Source organism: Branchiostoma floridae, chromosome 6 (assembly GCF_000003815.2).
Source record: "Branchiostoma floridae strain S238N-H82 chromosome 6, Bfl_VNyyK, whole genome shotgun sequence".
In the NCBI taxonomy this organism is placed as follows: Eukaryota; Metazoa; Chordata; class Leptocardii; order Amphioxiformes; family Branchiostomatidae; genus Branchiostoma; species Branchiostoma floridae.
This window is the reverse complement of record NC_049984.1, coordinates 22974038-22993804: the sequence shown is the minus strand read 5'-3', so window position 1 is coordinate 22993804 and position 19767 is coordinate 22974038. Positions and strand designations below refer to the sequence as shown.

At 41.8% G+C, this 19767-nt stretch overlaps 2 protein-coding genes across 2 annotated transcripts; one reads left to right on the top strand and one right to left on the bottom strand.

The window, feature by feature from the left end:
• Positions 1-678: 678 nt before the first annotated feature.
• On the top strand, positions 679-6169 carry LOC118418303. Its single transcript, XM_035824160.1, has 5 exons — positions 679-903; positions 2238-2332; positions 3045-3201; positions 3685-4241; positions 5806-6169. Exons 1-5 carry the CDS (start codon positions 721-723, stop codon positions 6095-6097), a joined length of 1284 nt encoding a protein of 427 aa, XP_035680053.1. The 5' UTR covers positions 679-720; the 3' UTR covers positions 6098-6169.
• A 2912-nt stretch (positions 6170-9081) lies between these two features.
• LOC118418300 (kelch-like protein 12) lies at positions 9082-18399 on the bottom strand. The gene is made up of 5 exons (XM_035824157.1): positions 17667-18399; positions 13462-13885; positions 12712-12898; positions 11883-11999; positions 9082-11452 (listed from the first exon to the last, which is right to left on the bottom strand). The coding sequence occupies exons 1-5, from the start codon at positions 18360-18362 to the stop codon at positions 10918-10920; spliced, it is 1959 nt and encodes a 652-aa protein (XP_035680050.1). The 5' UTR covers positions 18363-18399; the 3' UTR covers positions 9082-10917.
• Between the last annotated feature and the right edge of the window lie 1368 nt (positions 18400-19767).

Genomic DNA, 19767 nt, shown 5'->3' with positions numbered 1-19767 from the left:
GCTGTTTCAGTAGCAGGGTATATTTTTACGGGGGGGGGGGGGTGCTAGTCCTTCTCCTTTTAACGGACTCGATGCACCTCCTCGTACACGTACGGACCCCCACTTCAAGTCCCTTCCGAAAGACTTTGTGAAGCCCCAACTGAGACGCCATATACAGGCTTGAACCGGCGTCTCCCAGTTACCAACTAGTATTAGAACCAGGAACTCAACTGTTAGTGTTAGGCTACTACCAGTTGTACTACAGGGACATCCCTAACACCCTACCTACCGACTCTATTTTTCTAGAATCATAAGGCCACACCAATTTTATTCGTTGTTTCTCGGATTACCCGACCCTATTATTTCCGATTAAAGAAAAAAAAAAACTTTTGAAATTGATGGCCACACCTCGTGTTGACAAAATTTTACAGTCTCTCCTTTCTCAAATTAACTATGGGCCTCAAATTCCGGTAGCTGTACGTGCCTAGTTTGGACAGTACATTTACAAGTTTTCTTCAAACTTTGGACTTTGCTACCAGGGACCCTAAATCAACTGTAACTTGAGTAAGCCCATCGATCTCTCCTACCTCCAACGTTTTGCAAAATTTTTATTTTTTATTTTTTTCGACCGACCGACCCATTGTTTTTTAAAATCCGAGGTCTAACCGAAAACGCCACATTTTCCCCAGGTCTTAGGAGTTCAATTTTTCGCAGAAGATAGAGAAGACTTCACGGTCTGCCATGGAAGGGTCAGGTTTGGTGGAGGCCATGTTTCTGCCTCGCTATGAGGTCAACCCGGACAACAAGAACGGCATCATGGCCATCGAAAACAACCAGGCCCTGGTCCAGCACACCAGCTTTGCCTCCATGTTGGGGAGGGTCATAGGGCTGCTGCAGTACGTGGGGCTCATCGGCAACATCATGGTCAGTAGTTTGTTGTTTTTGTTTTTGTTTTGTTTTTTTGTTTGTTTGTTGTTTTTCTTACTTCCACTTCATGGCGTCTTTGTTTTCGATGTGCTTGCCCATGTGGGTGTCTGTTCGTAATCATTTCAATATACTATGAATACGCTGTCAGCAGATTGGCAAGAAGTGAGTTGGAAGATGACAGAAAGTAGAGTTCATAGGCGGTAGAACTAATCTTTTATCAGACATGACATGACATTCCAGGTCATTGGGTCAATGGATCGGCTACTAATTTACGAGGGAGGTATTGTTTTTGGTCTATCAGTATTTTTGCAGTTTCGATATGCAAGTCACGTTCACTGTTTACTCAAGTGATCAATAGACACATGTTCTGTTAATGAAAACCTTAATTACATAATTGATGAATTACATTTAACCAAGACATAAGACAAACTGCAAGTATTTCACGGGGACACGAGATCTTCTTAAAAAGTATCTTCCGCATGTCTTCTTTTCAGAACTTTTTCTCAGCGAGAATTAGATAGATCCAAACGCGTAAGAACTACATTTGTACGTTGAGTGTTGGAGTCATCTGTCTAGCACTGTTTCTGTAGCATGTTGATAATGGGACGTGTTCATTATAGGCGAATATATTAGTGGTACGTTGGGCAAGTTTCCAAAATCAATACTTAACTGGAAGACGCAGATATAATTCACCAGAGAATGGCATTAAAATCAATTGGAACAATACCATTACTACATTGTAACTATAAGGTCAAAGCTACGTGCTTTGTTTTAAACCTTGTTTGGTCGTGGATCTGACATACGTATTGTGACGCGGCTGATGATGGTTTATTTTTTCATTTGGTTGACATATCAATTTTATCTTAAATATGGTTCGCAAAAGTACAACTGTAGAATTGTGTGACCACGGGTAATGCCGTTACGAAGGGTTCATTGCCACTTGTTGCAACAAAATACTACTGAGCTGTGGAAGGAGGCGACGTTTATATTTTTGGAAATATGCCAAAATCAATTTACTTTTATGATATTCACTGATGTGGCCCAGTGACTGATGGTGTACCGACATTTCATATGCATAGAATATTTAATTTCAACTGTACCTATATTTTGACTGAATTTTACGTTATCTGTGCAGCTAAGGCTTAGGTACCAATTGTACCGGTGCCCATGAATATTTTGTTGACATTTTCTGTATTTTGATGTATTTCATATTATTTTTTTCGCTCCCGAAAGCTGCCCGGCCGGGCCCCGGATTTGAAATGTGACCTAAGCCTAAGAGAGACTGAAAACACCGATAAACAGTAAGATATAACCCGACCTGACCTTTTCAGGTCCTGTTCTTCTGTATCCAGCGGGTCGCCCCCAGTATGGGCCGGGCCGGGATCATCAACTTGGCCGTGGCAGACGTCTTGCAGTCAGCGGTCAAGTACGTCTGAAATCTAGTATGGCATAAAGATATATTTATGACAGGACTTTGCTTTATATGTGTCAATTTTGCGCTACTGCGTGATCCGTAAGCTTTTAGTACCATGCTGATATTGTTTTACTACTCCTCTGATGGTTATAAATGACTGTTTTAGATCAATCGAAGTGACTTATCGTCATACATCTAAGCTTCTGACAAGTTTATGTCAAGGAAAGTGTCTTCTGCACAATAGCATGTAATCCCTGTAAGGCCAAGGTGATTTGATTATATGGATGACATCCTTTGGGAACCTCAAAACTGATGCGAGCGTGCGAAAAAAAATTGGCAAAAAAATGTTGCTTTCATTATGAAATCTAAGTGAAAGAAAAGTCAACAAATGGCCATACACACAGAGTATGGTATACCAAACTGTAGAGTTCCACGACCACATACCTTCGCCAAATGAGTTTAACCTTTACAATTGGTGTTTCAATGCAAGCGTGCCATAATTCTTCTAAGTGGTACAGTATATGATTGGAATGCCAAAATTTTATTATGAAGATGTGGAAATCATTCGCATAATTAGAATATTTTGCATCTGTTTTGACAATTTACAGTATGGTCAATTTTTGTTGAAAATGGAAGAAAATTGATACGGTCGTGGATGTCATCCATATAATCAAATCAACATGTCCTAATTTTTGTTATTGTTGTTGTTATTGTTTATTGTTAGCATAGCGGTGCTAATGCGCACTTCTCTGGTGCCCAACCCGGAGGAAAGTGAGCCCCTGTTCCACGCGCAGAATTTCGGGTGCGACTTTCTGGCGTGGTTCCGTCTCTACACAGGGTCTTCTAGTAACCACTTCTCTACGGCTATGGCTGTCATACAGGTGGGGCAGGTCATTGTATCCGGGAGTAGAGGTCTAATGATAACATACATAGAAAGATTAGCAAAGAAGGCTTAACTTTATCTAACCAATGCTTTATAATGAATTGGGACTTACCCCAAATTTTTACGGAATAAATCCCTGCTGCTTCCGGGACGTGACATTGTTACGTGACTGAATCAACGGGTCGTAGGTGCCAAATAACCTATGTCACCCCCCGTCTCTGCTCATGGTTGGACGATGGGTTCCATTACTGAGGTCAAGGGATAGTCTTTCAATGATTATGATAGAATAACTTTCCTTTGGTAACAAAGAAAAATATATTGCTTGTTATAAGCATGTCACATAATTACTTTATCTACAATCTAATTTATCGGCAATATCCTCAGGTATTAGTGTACATCAAATGGACAGGGAAACCAAATTAATCATCAGTATTTAGGTGTACACTGACTGGTCCATTCATATTTCCATTCATACCTTCAGACTATCGCCATTGTCAAGGTGTCCAAAGGGGGTCATCCTCGCCCCGCTAACTGGAAGGGCATCACTTTCGGACTGGTGTGGCTGATCAATCTGGCAATCACCCTCCCTCCGCTGGTGAAACTGTGGGGAGCCTTCACGTATTTCCAGGACATCGGCCACTGCTATATCAGCTTCGATGCAGACGATTCTAAAACTCAGCTAGATTGGGGGTACATTATTTTCTTCATGTTGACACAGTACATTTGTCCAATCGCTGTGCTCGTCGCCTGTTACGTCACAACCTTCTGCACCATCTACTGTAACAGCCACATGCGGACCCTCTCGCGCAAGCGCAGTGGGGTGGAGGAGGAGGAGGAGAACCAGGATAGGTCCATCATGATCAAGACCTTCTTCGCGCTGACGCTGTTCCATTACACCATGTACCTCCCCCTGGAGATAATCAGGATCGGCGTGTTCTTCACCGATGTGGGCGTGGCTAATGACGTGCTGTACATCACGACTCTCTTCTCGTACTTATCGAACTGTAAGGCACCCATGGTGTTACCCATTGTCAGGAGGTAAGAATGTATTGTATTTGTAAAATCTGTGCTTTGAAGGAGGTTCACCTCCAACGGGGGTACCGAGTATTGTAGTTGTTTTTATCTCAATGAAAATTGGAGATATTATTTTGAGTGTGCTTTTCTGTCAGTATGTGTGTGTGTGTGTGTGTGTGTGTGTGTGTGTGTGTGTGTGTGTGTGTGTGTGTTTGAATGCATTGTCATGATAATTGGTAAGTGGATAGGGACTGGGAAGACGAAGGTTAAGGTGTATTTTTGGCCGCCTGGTATGTGGCCTTGGTACTGCAGCAGAACGTCCGGGTTGTGTGACGTGCGATGGTTTTGACATTTTGGTGGCAGGTAGCTTGTGATGTAAAGAAGAAATTGTGTACGTTTGGACCCCCTAGCAGCTTGCCCAGGAACTACAGGGGCTCTTTTGTCAAAATCTTCTGAGGAGAATAACTGAAGAAAGAAACGTTTTTTTTTCTTAATTTGATGTTTGCAGCGATATCCCTTTGATGAATTTCTTCTTTGTAGTCGGGCATGTCGGTAGGTAGTGTAGACCTAATAATGCACGTTGATTTGAAGTCACGTTAGAAGTATTTCCATGCAATGTTATATTACAGACCAACGCCCCATCTTGAAGGTGTGGTACCTTCTACAGCTGGCGTCAATAAACGGGGGCCAATAATCTACTCTACAAGTACTAGTATACAGAGGATAGGATCTGGTTTACTACACTCCTTTGGTCACTGCCTAGTGTTATAATAAACAAAATACCTGGACATAAATGGAAACCGGCTTTAGTGAAAATTTTCATTCATGGTTACGAGGGTACCAAACACCTTTGCCCACACTGCATACACCATGATTACTTCACGGAGGTTTGTGTTCTACGGACTTTTGTCAGTCAATAGAAATGTCTTTGTCATTCTTATACTATATGTCTTACAACACTAGGAGATATAGTATAGATTCCAATGAGGTAAATACTCGCACAGTTTACAGCCAACGTCCAGAGAAACACGGCAGTTGGCCAGCAATACAATACCAATGGCACCTGTCCTTGGTGCTGAATGACTGGTAATGCCTTCACATGAGGACTTTGAATGAGGGTGGATTTTTACCAAAAAATTGAAGAGCAATCATACCAACCTTCATCGTAATCTATCATCATGTAATATTGTAGCATTTTCTCTAGATTAGGACATCTTGATTAGATTGTATGATGACATCAGCGCACGCATCAATTTTCGTTTCCCCTTCTAGGTTTTGATCATACTGTAAATCGTACAAAAATATGCCATGAATTGGAATAAAAATTGAAAAACCGATACCAATGTCTTGAATGCTAAGACAAGTCAATTCCAAAGTCAAATAAGAAGATGTGAAAGAACAAAAATGAAGAATCTACTACTCGGTATAACATACATGTGTGTTTACTCATTTGTTCCACCTTCTTGACCACTCAGATTCTATAATGAGGGCAACGTTTTCTGCGCGCTAGCATCAGTTTTAGGCTTCCTAAATGATATCATCCATATATACGTAAAACAGTATTTTCGTATTGTGTGTTTCACTCCAGGTACGAGTACCCCTCGTCCCTGACCGGTGGTTCGGTCCGCCATCACAGCGTGGAGGTGTACGTCACGCCGGGCACATCACGTGACGCTGATGACGAGGCGTCGGTGGGAGCGGGTTCCCACACCAGTCCCGACCCGTCCCCGGCCCGCTCTATGCCGAACGGCCGCGCCTCGCCTGTAGGGCCCACTTTCGTCAGGGAAGGGCGGCCGCCGAGTGCCCTGACGAACGGGGGGCCCGCCATGACGCCGATCCCGCGGGTCAACGCCAGAAAGAACCCGCTGCCCGATTTGTGATGTGTCCTTATGTCCCTGTCACATAACAAGAAAAATCAATGCAGTTTCTGAAGCAACTGGATATTATTTCCAAAATCGTATCCAGTTGCTTGAGTAACTGTTTTTTTTTTTTGTGGCTTACTAGTATATCATTACCTGGATGTCTAATATTAAGCTTCATCGACAATAGACTGACTTCTATATGACATTTTCGGCAGACGCTTGTGTTTGCTCGATCATCGCGCGATTTTCAGAAATCGACCGATGTTCGCATTTTCTCGAGCCCCGTCCAATGTTATGGGTAGATTTTTAGGTTGAAAATTACGCTCGAATCTATATCTATATTACAATTCAGCAACCTTCCTTGCAATTAAGAAGTACGGCAGCAGCTCGTAAATTGTACGTATGTGTGACAGGGGCTTAATGACTCATGATAACATGTTTTCAAACTAGCACAACTAGCGACATCAGCATCTTTGAGCAGAGTTGAGTAGCATCTGACTTGGTAGATTACAGTTTGAGAAATACACTCGTCTCCTACCAAGAGAAATGGCTATCTGAATGAAAAGGACGCGTGCTTTTAGGCAGTGTGACGTCATCACAAGGTCAAAGTTTGTCGGAAGTTGATGTCCCCTCCCCGAGAAAATATTTCTTTTGCCAGAAAAGTAAAGGCGGCCATACTAACCTTCTCACGAAGGCTTGGGGATACCAACTTCTAAACTTTGACCCACAGATGACGTCACACCTTATGTAACTAGAGGCATTGCGTACTGTCAATGTGATGTCAAGAAATAGTAGATACTTCTGTTAAAGCAAGAAAAAAAAATATAATTTAGGAAAAAAAATAGGTAGCATAATTATTGGAATTTGAATGTCTTTGAGAAAGACAAAATATGGATATATGTAAATATGCGACTTAGAAACTCGGAATTAAACAGTGGTTCAAGTCGACGGTCACTTTTCAGGTCATTCGCCCTTTAAGCCCATATTGAGAGTAAGCAAGCAAAATTGCATTTTGAATAATTCATAATTGATGACACGAGTAACGGATTTTAACTGTCGTTTCAGGTCGTTGACTTTGGTATATACAGATTAGCCGAAACGTGGATTTGAACAGAAATTCGACTTACAGGCTATATTTGCTATTTTTGGAGTAAGCTAGAACAAAACGCATTATGACTGATTTATAATTGATGACAGAAGTGATGCATATGGATTTGACCGAATCGTAGTTTCAGGTCATTGACTTTAGTATACACACTATACACAATACATGTCCCCATGGCACAAGTGGTAACGCAACCCCGCTGCTTGGCTATCTGGATCAAATTCCATATGTATCCGTGGATCTGAATTCGGTCCTAGGGTCGGCTCAGCCCGGACATCTTGTCAGGAATATTCATTCATCATTTCGGATGTATAAAGTATCAAAGCTCGGCACTTAGACATGTATCGACTAAATACGCGAGTCGTAGGCATAGCGAAGCCTATAGCTAACGAAAAAGAATCATATACAATGATGCCAACTTGTGATATAAGTTCCACATTTCTTATCAAAAATGTACATCTTCAAATCCAATGAGATCCGATCCTTCCATTTATTGACATGAACATTTCTTGAAAAATGTTGATAGTCTGATCGCTACAGGGCATATGCCATGGGAAAACACCGAAAAAATGGGGAACATTATATACACGTACATACTGATACGTTATCCTCTGTGTGACCCATACTTTACTTTATAAAGTTATTTTTCATTTGTGTCTCATTTGGCTAGGTTTATGATAGAAATACATAATTTTTTTCAGGTGGCTGTATTCATTTTTGTATCGATCGAATTGACTGCTTATCAAGGACTATGCAGTCCAACAATTTAGCTCCGAGTAATAAGACGAGATTATATGATGGCTTGCACGCACGGTAGTCTAAGTAGTAACGATTTAGAGAATAGTGGAATGGACGCAAGATTAGTTTAGAAGTATCTCATATGACTAATCATGTACCGTTACATATCAATAGTAACACCATCTACATAGTGGAACGACATTTACATCCTCTACATTCGGGAGGTCTTGCTGTAAGCGGAGTTATGAAGATGCTTGTGTACGTTTATCATGTACTTGCCGTGTAAATACAGTAGAATTCGCTTAAATGCACACCCCATTTGCCAGTGCATTTTGTGCAATTATCTGAATGGTCCAACAAAGCGAAGTTATCAAGCTGGACCGCGTCACCATGGGATTTCGTGCAATAACAGAAGTATGCGATTATCTGTTGTGAAATTAACTGGCTTCTACTGTATATATTGCTTCAAATGACTGTAATGTTTTTCTCTCTCATTTTTACGTTACTTGTACAGCCTTTCGGATGTTTAGAAGTTAAAAATTATTTCAAAATGATGTTTCTCTCGGGCCAAGCTGTAAATTGATGTTCTGAGTATAGTAGACGAAAGGAAGACACATCTCACTTTTCTGATATTGTTGCAGAAAAGGTGGAATTCCATAGCATAGTGTTCAACGTCTGTAAATTTTATGGCTATGCAAAGGACTTAAACAAGGCTAGCATACACAAGGCTAGTATATGTATTTAGTTCCAGTAGCTTGATGTGAAAGAATTCATGGTAATAATAACATCAACAGCACATAGTGACAATGGCGAAAGAATGCAATGATATATACCTCTCATAGAATATTGATTCACTTAGCTAATTAAAATTTAGTGTAATCATTACAGTAAGAATTGCACTTTTATCCATACATATGAACTTGATGCTACATACTACATAGGTTCACTTTGGAATGTATCTATGTCTCAACTAGTAAACAAATGCTTATTTACCAACACAGGGTTGCCTTTAAGGCGAGTATTGTATCCTCTTACACAAATGTAAATACGGGGGGGTCATTAAGTTTTTGGTCTCATCCTGAAATAAGGTGCACAGTTCAAATTTTGAGCAATAATCATATAGTGTAAAGCTTTTTATCAATATCTACCAACTTTACTGGGTGTCGACTGCAAAGTAATTATGCAATTCTTCGATGTTTGGCAGACATTCATAAATGCTTTATGCTTTATAAATATGCCCAAAAAATTCTAGTAGTGTACCTTATTTCATAGTGAGGCGCATACCTTACTGATCAACCGCCCCCCCCCCTTGTAGATCCACAAGGGAACGTTTATTGGCTACACTAAATGAGTACAAATAAGATAGCCTAACAAGTTACAGATAGAAGAATTCAAACTACAATAAAATGATTGAAGAGGTGCCTTTCTGTAACCGGAATGTATAAAACAGAATGTATATCATGAAGTCTAGAATGTACCAATATTGACATATGTATAGAATTACATATTTCAAGTTGCATATATCACTGTATAATATCAAGTACAAATGCATGTATAATAGACGTGTAAAACTAATATCACATATGAATAAATGCAATACTTCCAGTCAAGAAGCTGTATTGTTTTTTTAACAATAAAATTGTAGCGTTTAATGATTCACTGGTACTGGTCGACTGTTGCAAACACGAACGGCAACATTTCAGATAAACTTAAAAATAAAACAAATTGCTTATGTTGGCAGAACAAAATAGAAATATATATATATAAACTTGAAATCATCTTAAGAATTCTTTATAAATTCACATCTGCATAAAACATATATATACATATTTAATAGCACACTTATTTCATATAAAGCTGGAAAGACTTCAAAGTGCTTCAAATAAACTGATATGTATGAATTTACATAAATTTGAAGCTTTAGAAGCATTTTTACGTACCAGCCATTTAGCTGCGCTTTCACTGTTTCACGTGGGCTGGACATTCATAACTTAATGTTTAGCTCTTTGAGAAATTCATCAAGTTACTAGACAACATGCACAACTAGAAATCTTCTGACACATTTACACGTGATGCAAAATGTGTCACAAGGTAATTTGACATCTGTAAGTAGTTTCATCCTGTTGGTAATTAGTCACTGAATGACCGAATTCTTTATACACAATGCAGTGTTTTATTCAAACGATGTTTCAGTGACCATCTGTCACCTTCCTCAGAGCAATTCTAACTTGCAGCTAAAGGTGTCGCTACTAACATCTGCTTAAGTTTGGGAACGCATCTGTAAGCAGCGCCACCTACAGCTGCAGTACAAATTCAGAATTGCCCTGAGGAAGGTGACAGACGGTCACAGAAACGTTGTTTGAAGAAAACACTTCGTTGGGTACAAAGAAGGCAGTAATTGAGTCATATTCTTCACATATTTCTCTTATTTATACATATACATACATCTCTTAAGCAACTTTGAAGGAAAGAAACAGCTCTCTGTACATTGCTAGGCTCATCTTGGAATGTCCTTTGAAAGGGAAACTTAGTACCCAGCATATTGCACATTATTAGCGAGAAGACGTCTTCTAGGCTTTATGCCTTTCACTGATCAATCAGCACACTATGAACCAGTTATCCCACTTTGCAACTAGTTAGAGTCAACAGTCATCGAAGCAAGGCTAGCTATTTTCGATCAGTGCTGTCTGAGCGCATAGCTACTAGTATCAGACCCTGGCAGGCAATCTTGAAAACTGACACACGGAAACTCTCTACCGGCCAGCCAAACACTGTTCTTTCTATTCAGTCGGCCTATGGAGTCAGATAGACTACATAGGCTGGAAATGTATTCTCCAAGCAGAGGTTAGGCTTCGGCTGGTTTGTGGCATCTTTTTATGTGTTTTTATCGGGCTAAAAGGAAACCTGCCAAAATAGAAGGCTTGGTGAAAAACGCTTAAAATGACGTCAAAACTAGCCAGAGTTGAAGCTCTGCTCGGAGAGTGCTGGGATTGATCTAGCATCCAGACCCTGAACTGGACCCAGATCCGGACCCGCTAGCTGCTTCTGCTCCCCGGGGGGACCCGCTTGCTGCGGGGGCGGGAGGGGACTCTGCTTGTGGGGTGTTCCCCCCGGGTTTGGGGAGGAGATCCCTGTACAGCTGCAGGGCACAGGGGGTGATGAGCAGATCCCCCTGCACGGGGAGGGGGGAGATCTCCTTCCAGTCTTTATCCAAGTCGATATCGTAGCTATAGCAACGCGACAGGTGCGGGCCGAACGCGTACATGACGCGCCCGTGCATGAAGAAGGAGTAGTTAGGGTGATGCCCGGGAACGGGCGCAAGGACGCGTGACGTCAGCCAGGCGGATCTGACGTCATCGTAGGCCACGGACGCGCCACAGGGGTGGATGAGGTGGATGAGGTTCCGGGTCAGGGTGCAGACGGGCCGGTCGCAGGTGGGGTGTAGCTCCACTGGGGGTTCCCTCTGGCACCCCACACTCCACTGGTCTCTTCTGACGTCATAGATCTCCACTGTACTGGTGTTGAAGTAACTGAAATATAAACACACTTCAGTATGGTATAGATAACTGATTGGCTAGGTACTGTCCTTGGTGCTGATTGACTTGTGTCATATATCCTAAATGCTGATATCTCCTGTCATTGTTGTTGATTGGCTAATGAATATCCATCCTCTCAACCAGCACGCGTACAGGGGTGGATATCAACTTCCAACAATTTTTGACCCATTGCTGACGTCACATTTGTGAAAAGTCATGTGTTCAGAGCGTTTGGGTCAGACAGCTGAAGAAGACTAAGTGATGAAAGTCTAAAATTTCAGTCCAGTTTTTCAGTTGAAGAATAGTTTCACCTTTTGCATGATGTAACTTACCAACCAAGATGAAATTTCATGATAATGTATTCCCTTGTTAAAGCTTAGTCAGTTTGATCAAAGATGTTTGAAGATGGCCTAGCCATCCTTACCTGCTGTTCCTGCCCAGCAAGACAAACAGCCGGTCTCCCTTCTTGACAAACTGGTGGTAGAACCTGGGTTCCGTCATGGGGGCGAGCGTGGTCCACTCGTCCCTCCCGGGGTCGTATCTACGGGCAAGAATAAAAGTCATGTGAGTGGCTGGACTAGTTGTAGTAATTGCTTGATAGTTTTTCCCCACTACCCATTCTGCTAACCCCCACAATCTGTATCAGAACATGAGATTTCTGGACACTGGACAAAATCAAGTGAGGGGAGTGAAGGAAGACATCTTGATCCTGGGCCAATCATGCTTCACTGAACCGAGCCGGGGGCCGATACTAACTTCCCAACTTTGTAGTCTTTACCAGACTAGCTACGCCTTCTGTAGGGAGAATAATTTGCAATGCTAGTTTGTCCATCGTATACAGGGCTTAACCTCCTGTGGACTGGCCATTCTAGCACTTTCAAGCCGATTTCTACGATCCATGCCCCCTTAAGAAGGGCCTGATGGATGCCAAAATTAAACCATTCTACAACCTCCCCCCAACTGTAAATTATTCACATTCACGTTACTTGGACTCAGTTACTTGAACAGTTTCATTAGGTTAGTAAGTCACTTAAAAACCAGATTCTTTGTACATAACTAATGTTTCATTCAACTGACGTTTCGATGACAGTCTGTCACCTTCCTCAGGGCATTCTGACTTCTTCTCCTTGCACATTTATGTAAATACTATCGCATCTGTAAAGCAGTCAGAATTACCTTGAGGAATAGTCACCAAAACGTTGGATGAAAAACAACACTTAGTTGTGTGTACAATGAATGTTCTGACCCCTGACCTTTCCACAGACGGCAGGACGCGCGTGTGATCCGTGATACCACCGGAGACGTACAGCTGTCCATCAAACTCGGTGACTGCGCAGTGGTAACGCCCCACGCTCATGGAGGCGATGGGGTACCAGGCGTTCTTCTGGAGGTCAAACCGCTCGGCGGAGCGCAGGACGTTTCCGGCGTGGTCCATTCCACCTGGGAACAATGGGCAAACACGTTGAGGTGGTATCTCACTACACTTGCGTCAAGCTTGTGTCACTGCGGGGTTCTAAAGATACTCAACGAATTTCAGAGATAAAGAACAAATTTTCTTTTTGTGTATTTTGTCGTCTTCTAAGTCATACTTTTATGTATTGCGCAATATCTAAATTATAAAAATTGGAGAAAATAACAAAACAGTGATGCAGTGAACAAACAGTGACACAGGCTTGACGCAGGTGCAGTCAGATACCACTTTTAGCCTCCTTTGAAGGCTATTATAATCTACTATTGGGTCGATATCTAATAAGACTGCGTCAAAATGCGCCAGGTATTCGCAAAGTTGCACACATTGGCCCCATTTGTCCCCTGAAATTGCAAAAATTTCGAAATGTTGATAAATCGAAATTCACAAAATGTCAGAAATGGGCGTAAAACTGTACATTAATTTTTAACTTGCAGAACGAATTTTGAGCGCAGTTTTCCGACATCGAAGTTTTGAGGAGAGAGGACTCTAACCAACAGGTCCCAGTATTGATCATAAGGCTGTGTATTGTTACCTATGGCATAGATAGCCCCCTCTAGCGCTATAGCACAGTGGTTGATCCTGGGTGTCAGCGTTGGAGGCCACGGGAACCAGTGGCCGTCGTCAGGCATGTAACACATGGTCATGTTCACGCCGTACTCGTACCAGGACGCCGGCGTCTTCCCGCACTGAAGCACAATGACGTCACGCGTCAGGTTACACGCCCGCGGCTGCGCTGACGCTGACAGCCGCATGGCGGCGCGCCTCTCCGGTAACAGGTGGTACAGCTTGACTTCTTCCACCAAGGCCTTGCAGTCGGTGGACTGGGCGAGGAGTGGGTTCTTGTCCAGGCTGTCGTGGATGTAGTAGGGAGAGAGCTGCGGGAGTCGGATGAGGGCCAGCACACGGGCCAGGTGAGCTACCCGCTTGTCTGGGTCGGCAGCCGCCCATCTTAGAACCTGCAGAACGACATATAATACATGTCACTGAGCGTAAGTATTAAAGGGCCTGTAGCGTAAAAAAAGAACAGGTTCTTTGGGATGTTTTTTTTAAATCTTAACTTTGTCGTTAAGTTTTCTGCTTGCTACCAGCAACAATTCTTGTAGGAAACCGGATCCACCAAAACAGGGTAACAATAAGAGAGCGCTTCATGTCTCAGGTGAAAACAATTTAGTACAAATTTCGATGACTTGGTCATTATGCACATCTTTGCCCAAGCTATCTGCATACTAAATATCATGGGAATCTGTCGTTGCCTTTTTTCGTTAAAATTTTGACAAAAACACCCCTGCCGTTCCAGAGTAAGCTGCTACGGAACCCAAACATACACTACTTCTTCCTTACATCACAAGCTATCTGTTACAAAAAAGGACATAAAACGTACAGATCAAAATGGAAGTTCAGTTGCAATACCATGGCCATATACCAGGGGGCGTAAAATCCACATTTTCCTTCGTTTTTCCAACATCTACCTACATACCAAATATCATCATAATCCATCAAAAGGTTCTGAGTTATGCTGACTACAAAAATGCGGAAACACATACATATACAGACTCACACACAGACACACCCAAAACTATATTTCCATATTTCATATTGATAAAAAGTAAATCTGGAATCAAAATGCTACTGCAGATCCTGTTATGTGGGCTAGCTTTTTCCTTCGGGCGTTCGAAGGCAGATATCAGACACTGTAATCAACAGCTCACCTTTCCCTGTTGACCTTTGTCGGACAGAAAACTGCACGAACTGAACATTTTTATACAGGATATTCCCTGGCGATTCGAAATTTGCGTGATATGTCCCGTTGTGAAATACTGTATGGAATTTGACTCGAGATAAACACTTCTGAATGCACGATTTCGATCCTTATACTATAGTCTCATTTTAGGCGTGGTGACAATCGTCTGGTTCACTAGTCATTGACATCATTTGTTGGGAGAAAACGAAGAAGAAACGGGGTAAAAACAACATATTATTAAGCATAAATAATGGTGGTATCTAACTGCACTTGGGGCACCAGTGCGGCACTGCGGGGTTTGAAAGATTACTCAATGAATTTCAGAGATAAAGAATGAATTTTCTTATGTTTTGTGTATTTTGTTGTCTTCTAAGTCATACTTTTATGTATTACACAATATTTAAATTATAAAAAAATTGGCAAAAATAACACAACAGTGCTGCAGTGAACGAACCCCACAGTGCCGCACCGGTGCCCCAAGTGCAGTGAGAGTCCACCTTAAAGAAAGTACACAACGACCATAGCCAAACGTGGGCCACACAGCCTAAGGCTATGCATAATAAACAGATTTCGTTGTCTATTTTTGTCACAGCGGAATGACAAAAGCCAGACCAATCAGCCAGGCAACATTGCAACAAACATTCTTGATTCAACAAACAGATCGAAAACAGCGCCGTATATTCTTGGCTATTCTTGGCTAGAAAATCCTGTTTATGTATCCGTGGCCTTGAGACAGTAAACAGATCGATAGAAAAGGCATTTGGCCGGAGCCGAGCTATCAATGTAACGCGCCACTTTAAACCTGATAAATGTGCATTAGAGAAGAACTAATGGGTGGGCATGTCACAGAGTGAGGGGAAATATACATGTAGGGATGTTTAATAGGGGCGTGGGCGTACACCAATCACAGGTCTGGATTTGTAAATCAGGTCAAGTTCAAGGTTGAAAGAGCACACATTTCAGAATATGGCCATTACTAAAAGTATTTTGCTGATCACGTACTAACTATGTTTACTTTCTCGTGGAAGGGGAACACATTGTTTTTGCTCCATTATTTCTTCTTCTCCAAACAACTAAGGTGGCGTTTTAATCAATATCGAATCATATTCAGCCAACAGTTCACATCGTCTGTTATCATGTGGGTGTTCCGTGTTTTTACTGCTGTATGCACATTCCTTTACAGTGGACATGGATTTAACTGGATGTACATTAATACAACTTCCAATACTGAAGGTATCATAAGTTGCCTTGAATAACAAATCAATACTGCCCACATATGACTGATTTTATTGCAGATGGGGCCAATGTCTTTGATTTTTAGCTGAATCACGTTATGTAAGGTTTCAGCTACATACGTTGAATGATATCTATTCAAGCAACTGGATATGATTTTGGAAACGTTTCAGTTGCTTGAGTAACTATAATATCCTTTGGCGTATCTTATTACCTGGATGTGTAACCTTCATCCATGTATGTAATAGCATAACACGAAAGGCCTGTTTAGTGTTACCATATGTAACAGATAGTTACTGTATGTATTACAACGTGATCAATTAGCTACAAGTTGACCTAGTTCCCCTGCACGGTGATTTTTCTCTCTAATTAGGCCATACCAAATCTATTTGTTGCTTCTCGGATTTTTTTGAATTCAGGAAAAATTGGACTGACAGGTCAAATTTTTTTTCAAAAAGTCTGGGATGAAGATATATGGCTTAGGCAACACCAATTTAATTTCTTGGTTCACGGATTTTTTCATAAAAAATATGGAGCGAGAGGGCGAAATAAAAATAAAAATTGTAAAATGGTTGGGGTAAAGGTAACGGCTAATCCAAAAGATAAAGAAAAAAAGTTTTCAGCTTGAAAAAAGTACAAAAACACTATTTTTGTACAGTAACAGCACCTGTACCCACACTTAAAGGAGCTTATAATTAATATCAAGGCCAATTTGCTACACCAGAAAGTTGGTGAATGGTTTCCTTAATGGTGAAAATTTGCTGAGTGGTAATTTTTATTTTTATTTTTTTTCCCAAAAAATTTCAGCGAGCGAATCCGTGAACCAAGAAATTAAATCGGTGTGGCCTTAACTAACACAAAAAACAACCTGAGGAGTTAAGTGGCACATTTTATGCAATGAATCCCTTACTTTGATTTGTTACTAATGTTCTGAATAAAAGGCATTGTTTTTAGACTGAAATCATATGTATGTGGCTCTGAATGGTAATATCTACTTTGTGATAGCAAAACCTTATCATTTTTTCTAACAACTTGATATTTTTTTTAAATGAAAAAAAAGGACAGGTGAATTCGAGAAGCAAAAATAAAATTGGTGGGGCCTTAGCGGACCTCTTGCATCCTAGAAAATTAATATTGCTGGCCCCAAATGTTCAAACAAAAACATCAAATTGAATATTAATACTCCTTTACATATTGAGTCTAACGTCCTCATACCCTTGTCACATTATCCACGATCTTCGGGCGTGTTGGTAGGAGGTTGGCAATATTGAAGATCGACAGAGGATTGTGCGTATTTTTCACCTGTAAACCGTTCCTGTCACATATAACTTATATATATATGCCATACATTGTACCTTGTACAATAAAGTTATTATTATAAGCGAGGCTAGGGCGATTGCCGCAGAATTGTCCTCCGATCGATTTTAGCGTAATGTGACAGCGGCATGAGTACAACGTCAAAGATTAAAAAAAAAACATGTGTTACGGAATTGGACTTCAAAGAAATGCATTCTTCGACAGTGGCCTTTAAAGTCCTTCAAATGCTTTTGTATTGCCAAGTAGACTGAAGTGGTTTTTAAGATAAAGATAAAGATAAAGTAAAGTCAAAGATAGAAAAACTGAATAGGTCAACTTGAAAGAATTTGCATTCTACGACAATGAATTAGTCCTTCAAATGCTTTTGTTCTGCTAAGTACCGATAAGTGGTTTTTAATCGCTAAGTAAAGCCCGCACTAGTTGCACAGATGTAAACAATAACATACCAGGTCACAGGCCAGTCGCTCCTCACGTATACAGATAGCCTCGTTTGTCAACAACTCCTCCAGCTTGTTAAGGGGCAGTTCTAAGACTTCGTCATGCGTCATGACTTCAGGAAAATTAGCCAAGACGAATCTTTCCGACTTCTGGGCCAGCTCTCCGAGACGATACGTCTCAGCGAAGTACCTGACGCCAAGACAGTTGGAACAATCCATGTTTTTCTCCAGGTAGTCCGCACAGAACGATTTCACGTCGCTTAAGAGAAGCAAGTCGGAGGAAGGAAGGATTTTATCGACTGTGTTGTAGTCTATGGTGATGCTCCCAGTGTACATGTAGTCTAGGATGGCTTCTAAGGCGATAGCGCTGACGTTCTTGAGTTTGATCTCCTTCTGGTTGCCTTCAGCGAGCTGGGTTTGGAACATCGCCGCGAAGTAGTCGGAGAAGGCGGCGAGGACTGAACGGTGGGCGGGGAAGTGTTTCCCTTCGGCCCGCAGAACAACATCACAGAACGCGCCGGCCTTTCTCTGCTCGTTCAGCTTGGCAAGGTTGAAGCAGGCGTGCTCGGCGTAGTTGCCGTAGGTGGCAGCCCCCGGGGAGACGTGTTCTGCCCCACCCCTCGGGGGGAGATCCCGGGAGGAGGGTCCCGTCGGTGCCTGACGGTATTTGTAAGTCTCCTCGGCAGCCATGATGGTTTGGGGCATGCCGGGAAGGGTTTCAGTATTGCTATGTTGTTGACATTTGGGGAATTAAACTTATAAATAACAGTTTCACGTTTTTCTGGATTTCTTGGGATATCAGACTATGCTATTAATTAGTTTTATACGGGAATGGTATTTATCAACAATTGAACAGAAATAAATAGGCTGTTGTTTATTCAACTCATTAAAGCTAGCAGGTGGTTGGATAACGTTATGTTTATAATACCTCACACGTGCGCACACGTACACGCACACGCGCAAAAATACTCACACACACACCAAGGAGGTTAAAAAAAGACATTTTTTAACCTCCTTGCACACACTTATACAAAAATGCACAAACGCGCAAACACAAACGCGCGCACACAAAAACAGACAGCGGGGTAAAACACGAAGGTCAAGGTTGATTTATTGGCCCCCCTGGTGTGTGGCCTTGGTACTGCAGTAGAACTTCCGTTTTTTGTATCTTTCGTCTTGTAACCGTATTTTTCTACATAGTAGAAGTCAGAAGGATTTTACCTACACGTAATGGTACAAAATGATGCTGAATGGAAAGTGACCACAATGATTTCAAATTTGATGGATATTGAAATACATCTGTTCGGAGATAAGATTAGTCTAGAACAGTTCTTTGTGTCAGAAATAGGGCTGTTTGGTGGCTCCCGGAAGCCTAGCCTCTACCAGGCTCCGTGGATCGGTGGTCTTATTGTAGAAATTGGACATTATCCTCACCACAGTCGACTCCCCTAGCGTACTATTGACTCTATTTGTCCAATTTCTACAATAAGACCACCGATCTACGGAGCCTGGTAGTGACTACCGGAAGCCCTAAACCCCGAGGTCCCGAGTTAAAATCCCTTGACATGTCAACGATGCTGCACCCACTACAAGAGTTTCCTCACTTCAATCAGGTGGAAACGAGTGCCTAGCTTCGGTTAGGGACGCTCGTCAGATAGGACGTTAAATGGAGGTCCCGTGTTTGAGGAGAGCCACACCTTATTATATAAAGCACGTTGAAGAACCCACCGCACTTATTGAAACAAGTAGGGGTCCTCGGTGTGAGTGGATCAAACCTTATACAGTCTGGTCTCCGGGTTGACATATGGAAAAAGTGACAGTCACCTGTTATTTCAGTCCTTCTACAAATGCGGTAAAAATTAAAATATCGAGACTTTTATTACCGGGTGGAAGTTATGACGTCTTTCGACTCAGAGCGGCTCGGAGAGGCTCCTTTGGGGATTTTCATCTTGCCAACTGGCATGACGTCTTATCTTCCTAATCATTTTCTTCAAAGGCGTCATCACAAAACATCCTATCTTACTCTCACAGAGTCCCATTCTGCGGCATAAATCTCTCTACAACTTAATAGAAAAAAACCCTTAAACTTCGCTACTACTCTGTAGCTGTC

What these genes read in the sequence shown, in the direction of transcription:
- LOC118418300 (XM_035824157.1), bottom strand. Translation starts at nt 18,362, where the DNA reads ATGCCCCAAACCATCATGGCTGCCGAGGAGACTTACAAATACCGTCAG. An exon ending in AGCGACTGGCCTGTGACCTG is followed by an intron (nt 13,886 to 17,666) that starts GTATGTTATTGT and finishes GTCGTTCTGCAG; the next exon opens with GTTCTAAGATGGGCGGCTGC. An exon ending in TTGCTGGGCAGGAACAGCAG is followed by an intron (nt 11,453 to 11,882) that starts GTAAGGATGGCT and finishes TTTATATTTCAG; the next exon opens with TTACTTCAACACCAGTACAG.
- LOC118418303 (XM_035824160.1), top strand. Translation starts at nt 721, where the DNA reads ATGGAAGGGTCAGGTTTGGTGGAGGCCATGTTTCTGCCTCGCTATGAG. An exon ending in CGGCTATGGCTGTCATACAG is followed by an intron (nt 3,202 to 3,684) that starts GTGGGGCAGGTC and finishes TCATACCTTCAG; the next exon opens with ACTATCGCCATTGTCAAGGT. An exon ending in GTGTTACCCATTGTCAGGAG is followed by an intron (nt 4,242 to 5,805) that starts GTAAGAATGTAT and finishes GTTTCACTCCAG; the next exon opens with GTACGAGTACCCCTCGTCCC.